The sequence below is a fragment of the Trichechus manatus genome, unplaced genomic scaffold (genome assembly GCF_000243295.1).
Source record: "Trichechus manatus latirostris isolate Lorelei unplaced genomic scaffold, TriManLat1.0 scaffold00039, whole genome shotgun sequence".
NCBI classification, from domain to species: Eukaryota; Metazoa; Chordata; class Mammalia; order Sirenia; family Trichechidae; genus Trichechus; species Trichechus manatus.
Window position 1 is genome coordinate 15,195,629 of NW_004443975.1, and position 9,626 is coordinate 15,205,254.

The 9,626-nt window shown below is 42.3% G+C and overlaps 1 protein-coding gene across 1 annotated transcript in view; it reads right to left on the reverse strand.

The window, feature by feature from the left end:
* Positions 1 to 9,626, reverse strand: part of LOC101345364 (mitochondrial amidoxime reducing component 2) — a 35,067-nt gene that overhangs the window by 22,772 nt on the left and 2,669 nt on the right. The window contains exons 2-3 of the mRNA XM_023730873.1: positions 3,024 to 3,186; positions 1,275 to 1,415 (exon numbers count right to left, since the gene is read on the reverse strand). Of these exons, the coding sequence (XP_023586641.1) occupies positions 1,275 to 1,415; positions 3,024 to 3,186 (304 nt within the window). The remainder of the gene's footprint in view (positions 1 to 1,274; positions 1,416 to 3,023; positions 3,187 to 9,626) is intronic.

The following is a 9,626-nucleotide window of genomic DNA, read 5'->3' on the forward strand; positions in this document are numbered from 1 at the left end:
CTGTGATGGTTAACAGAAAATGCTCAGTGCCCCCCACCCCCGCCTTAAGCAGTGCCCAGGGCATGCGCCATACCCGCCATACTTAGATACGCCTCTGCAAACGCCCAATAAATGGCATTTGTACTTGTTATCTTCCGTGCTCAGAAAGTTTAGCCCATCCCCCCTCCCTGCAATGTTTAATACGTCTGCTGCTGCACATTATAAGGCAGCACTCAGCTCTGTGTATTCATGTACAGATCTCCAGTCACTACTGGGCTCTTGTGTGGTTGTCCCTATAAAGTCATAAGGGAGTGTCCTTGAAGAGAGTGGGCATCTCTGGTGTCAGTCACATAGGAGAGAATGTGTGTCTCCTGGGAGAGAATTTGGGCCACTGCATGGAACTCTAGGGGACACCGTTTACAGCCAAACTCCTCTAGGCTCTTGGCCTCCACTTTGAGGTCTAGTGCTTCCAGGAGTCTCAAATCTTTGAGGGCACTCCTGGATGGTACAGCAAAGGGGAAGATGAGTAAGCCACACCTCTGTGTCAGACTATTGGGTTTTCTGTTCTCTTCATACTCATTTTTCTTTAGCTATGCCTGAGCTACTATTATATATTCTAGCATAGTCTCAAAATTGACATTGTCAACAATTTCATTCTATTTGGATCAACAAATCAACATCCATGGAAGCAGCAGTTAAGAAATCAAGTGATGTTTTGCAATGGGCAAATCTTCTGTAAGAGACCAGAATGTTCCTTAGAAGCAAGGATAGTGAGACTCTGGTTCATTTACTTAGGACACGTCATCAGGAAAGACCAGTTACTAGAAAAGGGCATCATGTTTGGTAAGCAGAGGGTCAACATAAACAAGGGAAACCCTCAAGGAGATGGATTGCCACAGAAGCCTCAACAATGGGCTCAAACACACCAGTGAAGATGGTGTAGGACCAGGCAACTTTTCATTCTATTAAACATAAGGTCCCTATGAGTAGGAGCCAACTCTACGGCAACTAACACAGCAAGCAAAGTCTCAGACTTGTTTGCATTTAGAGCTAGGACTGTTTGCCTTGGGGTCACAGCATTCAAGAGGAAATCAGTGCCCCCCTGAGGCCAGTGAAGCAATGACATCAGCAATATGGAACAACTCCACCAGGTTAAGGTGAATCTTGGAAAAGGAGAGTCTTCTCCATTGCCAACCTTGGAGGATCTGAGTTAGCACTCTAAAAGAGACAGTAGTTCCCTTAGTGTCTGGAACAGCACAGCTGAACATGGTGCACAAAGGCAGTGGGCTGCTTACCTCATCAAAAGGGCCACAGCCGGTCACTGTGATATTTGGCCGGAAATGCTCCATTTTTGCTTTCTTCTCCAGCCTGGTGTTCAGATCTGCCAGGGAGGCTTCTGAGAGAACCAAAATTGGGCTGCAGTCCGGGTAGGCCACCTGTACCAAGAACACAGTTCAATCAGCCTCACTGTCCCATGAAACTGCTTAGATCCACTGCAAAGCTAAGCACAGCCCAGAAGCAAGACCACTCGGGTGCAGGAGAGTGGTGCTCAGGAGAGAGAGGTGAGCCTGCAGGGAACAGCCAGATGAGCCTGGAGCATGTGTCCTGCCTGCTGAGCCTCCGTGGGGCTCCCCATGTCCACGGTCAATTGGAGGCAGCAGGCTGGACTCAGGCCAAAGACACCTCCTGCACTGAGCCCTTTCCACATCCTTATCAAACAGGGGACTGGCCTGATGCCAGTCAGCTCTGTTGTTGTGGTAGTGTGCCATCAAGTCAATTTTGACTCATAGCGACCCCATGTGACAGAGAAGAACTGCCCCGTAGGGCTTCCTAGGCTATAATCTTGATGGGAGCAGATTGCCAGTTCTTTCTCCCCTGGAACCACTGGTGGGTTTGAACTGCCAACCTTTTGGTTAGCAGCTGAGCACTTAACCATTGTCCCACCTGTCAGCTCTACTCTAGTAATAAGCACTTTGAACAACACCCATTCACTCAACAAATATTTATTGAGCACCTACCATGTCCCAGGCACTGTTCCAGGTGGGGAAGCAGCAGTGAACAAAGGCAACAAAACCCCTGCCCTTGAACTCAAAGTGGACAAAGACCAAGCTTTCTTCCATCTTTATCTCCTGCCCCCCTTCCTCCCCCCAGTACTCACAGCAGAACTCCCATACACTGCACACATTCAACCTAATTGACCGAAGGACTCCACACTTCCCTCAGAATGGTTAGCTCCAGGGAGCCTAGGTGACGGAGACGAAGAGAACAAGGTAACTACTACTTTCAACTATCCAAGACTGAAGAACCCAGTTTAGAAAAATATCCAGGTCTTTTGGTTCTCCCGCCTGTTTCGGAATTCTATCTAAATGGGACAAAAATAAAGCAATCATAAATTAAACAACAAAACCTGCCCTCAAGGAGCTTATAGTTTAGGGGACCTGGGAAGAAATCAGTACTTGCAGCATTTTACACTTTATTTAACTGCAGAATCAAGGCGCTGGTCTTTGGACCTTGGCTGGAGGAGAGGGCGTTATTCTTTAGGGCAAGATGCCTTTCCAGCACCTGAAATAACCACACCACACTGACGGCGAAAGAAGGGCCTGGAGAAATGCTGGCCGTGTCATTTCGGGGTACCTAGATTCAGACCCAAACAAAATTCTCACCTTCACCACCCACACCAGTTTCTTTCTGAGTTCTCTGTGTTCCTGGCAGCTCAAAGCCGGAAAACAGGGAGTTATCCTTGGCTTCTCCCTCCAATATCTCCCCTATTCAGTCTTGATTCGATCCACACTCATGAATAAGGATTACTGAATAAAGATTGAATAGTATCCATATTCAAACCCTAGAGACTCCACTTCTGAAATATCTCTCTTCCCTCTCCATCCCCACTGTCTCCGCCCAGGTTGTGCCCTCATTACCACTCACTCAGGCTGTTATAATACTCTACTAACTGGTTTCCCAAGACAGACTCTTTGTCAGTCAAGAAAGGAGCCATAAAGAGAAGGGTGCCTACCAAAGTGAAGAGAAACCCTCTGGAAGCTTACCTCATAATTCGGTACAGAAGGAGACAAGATTTCCCCTGATGGTCTCCCCTTCATGTTTGTTTCAAACTGAACCAGCCTGAAAGGTTCTGTTTTCAAGAAGTTGGTGAACCATTGAGCTGCCTCATCGCCACAGTCCCTGCCCTTAATGTCAAGCTGGAATAACCTGAAAGGGTCACAAGATAACACCAGGGTTACTAACATCAACACACTGAGTGATGGTGTACAATGGAACAGCTGGACTGATGGGGCCTGACTATCCCAGAAGGCTTGTAAGTGGTCCTTCAGCAGAAGCTGGGCAGAATAGAACAGGAGGGGGACCAGAGCAGAATGTGCTCTAGAAAAGTGCTTCTCAAATTCTACTATGCATGCCAACTGCCTGGAGATCCAGTTAAAATGTAGATTCTGACAGTAGCCCAAAGGTGGAAACAATGCAAGTGTCCATCAACAGTTAAATGGATAAATAAAATGTGGTGTATACATACAATGGAATATTATTCAGCCATAAAGAGAAATGAAGTTCTGATCCATGCTACCACATGGATGAACCTTGAAAACATTATGCTGAGTGATAAGTCAGTCACAAAAGGACAAATACTGTATGACCCCACTTACATGAATTATCTAGAATAGGCAGATACATAGAAACCAAAGTTAATTAGTGGTTACCAGGGACTGGGAGAGGGTGAAATGTGAAGTTATCGTTTGGGAGATACTGAGTTTTTGTTTAGGGTGATGAAAAATATTTGGAAATGAATAGCAGTGATGGTTGTACAACATGGTGAATGAAATTAATGTCACTGAATTGTACACTTAAGAATGGTTACCTGAACCCCTGTGCACCTGGTGGCCCATGACCCTGGTCTGACACACACTCCTTACCCTCTGGCCTCCTCACTCATCTACTGTCAAATCTGATGCTATTATTTTAACAGTTCTTGAACCTTTTCCTTCTCTCTGAACTACATTTTTGGAACCATTATTTAACCTCTGGTTAATTCTTGGCTAGGTCTTCACAGCCATCTCATGGTCCTCTCCTGGCCTTCAGTCTTTCCTCTAAAACTCTCCTGCAACCAACCAGTCTCCTACTTCAACAGATTTGGTGCCACTGATCATCAGTTCCTTAAGCACTTGCTCCTGGGTTAAGCGCTGCTCCTCAACTTTTTCAAAACAGTACCAGCATGTAAATGTACACACTTCTACCCCTCAGCTTCCACCTACCCAGGTGTCTTAGTTATCTGGTGCTGCTGTAACAGAAATATCACAAGTGGATGGTTTTAACAAAGAGAAATTTATTCTCTCACAGTCTAGTAGGCTACAAGTCCAAATTCAGGGCGTCAACTCCAGCAGAAGGCTTACCCTCTCTGTCGGCTCTGGAGGAAGGTCCTTGTCATCAATCTTCCCTGGTCAAGGAGCTTCTCAGCACAGGGAACCCAGGGTCTAAAGAACGGGCTATTCTCTTGGCTCTTGTTTCTTGGGGATATGAGGTCCCCATGTCTCTCTGCTCGCGTGTCTCTTTTATATTTCAAGAGAGATTGGCTCAAAACACAATCCAATCTTGTAGATTGAGTCCTGCCTCATTAACATAACTGCAGATAACCCCATTTCATCAACATCACAGAGGCAGGATTTACAACGTGTAGGAATCACATCAGATGACAAAATGGTGGACAATCACACAATACAAGGAATCGTGGCCTAGCCAAATTGATACACATATTTTTGGGGGACACAATTCAATCCGTGACACCAGGTAAGCTTGGCGTTACAGTTTGAAAAGTAGAAAGCACCCAACAAGGTAAGGGAATACTAATTATAAAATGTCTCTTCCCATTCCTGAAAATTATTTCTCTGCTAATCCTTAGTGTCTGCCATCCCTGAAAAAGACCGTATGTATCTATCACCATCCCTGAAACAGACTGCATGTATCTATCCCTCTGTCCTTCCACCTTCGATTCAAAAGTTTGTGCAAAATCCACTTTCTTCCACATTTTGACGAAAAATGTTCCATCATCAACATCCCATAAAACAACTTGACCCTCACTGTGTAAGCACACTAGAACTTCATTAGTTAACAGTCTCCTAATTCACAAAGCAAAAATAGCCTACTAAAAATTACTTAAGAGGACATAAAAAACTGGAGTAGATTTTACAAAGAAAATCCAGACAGTTTTACTGGCAAGTTCTACCAATAATCAAAAAATAAATAATGTCAATCTTGTACAGAAAAAAAAAGTTTCTAAAAGTTTGCATGTAAAATAGGAACAAATAAAAAAGGTATCTAGGACTAAATCTAACAAAAGATGTACAATTCCATTATACAGAAATTATAAAACTATAAAATTTATTAAAAAGAAAATAAGAAATAAATGGAGACAACTAACATTCATGGATAGGGAGGAAAGAGGACAATAGCTATTTAAGAGCCAACATTTACTTAAGTGTCTATTATGAAGCAGAAAGAGCCCTGGTGGCACAGTGGTTAAGAGCTACGGCTGCTAACCAAAAGGTCGGCAGTTCAAATCCACCAGCCACTCCCCGGAAACTCTATGGGGCAGTTCTACTCAGTCCTATAGGGTCCCTATGAGTTGGAATTGACTTGACAGCACCAGGTTTTTGGTTTGGTTTATGAACCAGGTGCTCTTCCAAATGTCATATGGATATATAAACTCATTTCAATTTTCTTTAAATTAAGCCACAAATTCAATGCAATTTCAATAAAAATCCCAGGAGGATTTTACATGGAACTTGGTAAGCTGATTCCAACAATTTTGGAAGAGCAAATCCCAAGAATAGTCAATATACTCTTTTAAGATCATATGTTTAAGTACTGTTTCTCAAGAGCAACCTTGTTGTTGTTGTTAGATGCCGTCAAGTCAATTTTGACTCATAGCAACCAAACGTGACAGAGCAGAACTGCCTCATAGGGTTTTCTAGGTTGTAATCTTCACAGGAGATGATCGCCAGGTCTTTTTCCCACAAAACCGCTGGGTGGGTTTGAACCACCAACCTTTCAGTTTGCAGCTGAGTGCTGGACCGATGCACCACCAGGGCTCCTTTTGATACATTCTTAAAGAATAACAATATGATGGGGATCTTGTCCTACTAGATATCAAGATGTAAAGTGAGAGTAACAACAGCAGTATAGTTTAGGAGCAGGAATTGATAAATAGACCAGGGCAACTGAATGAGAGCTCAGAAACGGACTTAAGAAACTTGATAAACGATGCATGTGGCAGCAGGACACGAGTGGATCATTCAATAAAACGTTGCAACAATGGCTACTCCATACAACAATCATTTCAGATTGCTACCTCAAACCATATACAAAAATATACTCCAGACGCAATAAAAACTTAAATGATAAAGGCAAAACTTTAACAGTTTTAGAAAAAGAATGGTGAGAGAATATCTTTATAACTTTGAGGTGGAGTATACTTCTTAAGACACAAAAAAGTGCTGATAAAGAAAAAGACTTACTAATTGGATTACAATAAAATTAAAAATGTTTATCAGAAGATCCCATAAAAAAGACAAAAGACAAGTTCAAAAACAGGATAAGATATCTGCATCACAAATAATCGACCAAAGGTTTGTATACAGCATATATAAAGAATAACTACCTGTCAATGGGTAAAACTTGGCCACAAAACATGAAAACAATTTCATAGACAAGAAAGCATAAAGAACCTATAGTCATAAAGAAAAAACATTCAACTACATTAAAAATCCAAAAAAATGCAAATTAAAACCACAAAGAGATACCACTGGACTCGTTTTACACACATGTGCAAGAGTCAAAGTGTAACAAATCCTAGGGTTGATGAGGACATGTCAACGAACCCTTATTCTGATGAAGTTTCAACTGGTACAATTTTGGGAAATAATTTAGTTCTTCTCAAAGTCCATGATATATTCAATACTCTTCACCAACACCATAATTCAAATGCATCAATTCTTCTTTGGTCTTCCTTACTCATTGTCCAGCTTTCACATGCATATGAGGCCATTGAAAACACCATGGCTTGGGTCAGGCACACCATAGTCCTCAAAGTGACATATTTGCTTTTGAACACTTTAAAGAGGTCTTTTGCAGCAGATTTGCCCAATGTAATATGTCTGATTTCTTAACTGCTGCTTCTATGGGCATTGATTGTCAGTACAAGTAAAATGAAATCCTTGACAACTTCTATCTTTTCTCCGTTTATCATGATGTTGCTTATTGGTCCAGTTGTGAGGATTTCTGTTTTCTTTATGTTGAGGTGTAATCCATACTGAAGGCTGTAGTCTTCGATCTTCATTAGTAAGTGCTTCAAGTCCTCTTCACTTTCAACAAGCAAGGTTGTGTCATCTGTATATCACAGGCTGTTAACGAGTCTTCCTCCAGTCTTGGTGCCACGTTCTTCTTCATAAAGTTCAGCTTCTCTGATTATTTGCTCAGCATACAGACTGAATAGGTATGGTGAAAGGATGCAACCCTGATGTACACCTTTTCTGATTTTAAACCATGCAGTATCTCCTTGTTCTGTTGGAGTGACTGTCTCCCGGTCTATGTACAGGTTCCACATAAGCACAATTAAGTGTTCTGTAATTCCCATTCTTTGCAATGTTATCCATAATTTGTTATGATCCACACAGTCAAATGCCTTTGCATAGTCAATAAAACACAGGTAAATATCTTTCGGGTATTCTCTGCTTTCAACCAAGATCCATCTGACATCAGCAATGATATCCCTGGTTCCACGTCCTCTTCTGAATCTAGCTTGAATTTCTGGTAGTTCCTTGTTCATGTACAGCTGTAACCGTTTTTGAATTATCTTCAGCAAAATCTTACTTTTGTGTGTGATATTAATGATATTGTTCGATAATTCCCCCATTCTGCTGGATCACCTTTCTTTGGATGGGCACAAATATAGATCTCTTCCAGTTGGTTGGCCAGGTAGCTGTCTTCCAAATTTCTTGGCATAGACAAGTGAACGCTTCCAGCTCTATAATATCATCAGTAGTCAATATATCTTATATCTGAATGAAACCCAACTGGAGAAATTTCTTTTGTTTTAACACGGACTTATTGTTTCAGTTACAAAGATATAAAACTTCTGTTGGACTACTCCAGTTTAAAGTTATTTCTTACTTCCTCCAACTTAAAACACGAACTTGGCCTTTTTAGACAACAACCATTCACATTCTTGTGATAATCAAGAAACCCTATTGATCTACGCTCGGTCTCAAAAAATTCACCACCACAAAGGGCGGACAGGGAAAACTGATAACAAGACACTAACAATGAAAGTTTAAAAAAAAAACAAAATCCATGACATTTCAGCCTTGTCCATATGCCTGTGTTAAGGGATTTCCTTTTCTTCTTTCTGATCTGAGCTTATTTTATTTTAGGCTCTGGTGAGTTCACCATGGTAATCACTCTGTCACTTATCATCTACTTTATGACATTTCTTCCATTTTTACCAGTTCCCATGGCGGCCACTCCACTAAGGATGGATTGTCCTACAGGCTGCACTAGTTACAGCACTTCTAAGTAGAGGTGAGGACAACATCTCCCCTCCTTGGTGTCAACCCAAATGCACAGCTTCCCACATCTGGTTTGTCCAAACCACTAGGGCTCTGGGGCCTTGTATTCCCACCTGAATTGGAAATACAGAATGAACGCGTACAAGAACCAGCTTCATTGGGTGACTCTGTCCGACCCTAATCAGCCCCAACTCCTCTTTCTGTCCAGGGAGGTTTGTGCCTCCCTAGAGTCCTGCCTGTTTAGCAAGAGAAAGAGCCTGGAGGGAAAAACTTGCCTACTTTGGATGACAAAGTGAGTCTGCCAGGCAACATTCATGTCTGTCTCTGGACACAAGTCAACAAAGCATTGTCCCGTGAGCTTCAGGTGTCCTCCAGTCCAATGGAGATGGCTACAGTTTTCCTCTTCAATAAATGTATTTGCTCAAAACCCATCATTCAAGGAAAAGCTTTTTTCTTTCCTGTGCATAGGAGTGGCACAGTGGTTAAGAGCTCAGCTGTTAACCAAAAGGTTGGCAGTTCGAATCCACCAGCCGCTCCTTGGAAACCCTATGGCGCAGTTCTACTCTGTCCTATAGGGTCACTATGAGTCGGAATCAATTTGAAGGCAATGGGTTTGCTTTTTTAAGGGTGAGTAGGAGTTAAGAGCAAAAACCTAGGAGGCAGGGGGGTTCAAATCCCAGCTATGCCTTTGCGTGACAGTGATCAAAGTCTTGGTTTCCTCATCTGTAAAATGGAATTAATGACACCCACCTCATAAGTTTGCTATGTCCCTGGGTGGTGCAAATGGTTATTGTGCTTGGCTGCTAATCACAAGGTTGGAGGTTGGAGTCCACCCAGAGGCACTTTGAAATAAAGGTCTGGTGATCTACTTCCAAAAAAAACAGCCATTAAAACCCTTAGGAGCACTGTTCTACTCTGACACATATAGGTTTGCCATGAGTCAGAGTCGACTCAAAGGGAAATGGTTTTTTACTTGCTAAGATAATTAACCAAATTATTTAATTCATGGAGTTACTGCTTTGGATTTTTGAAAATTAGGAAGCTTAAGTGTTGGATTTCAGCTCAGACACTTTGCTT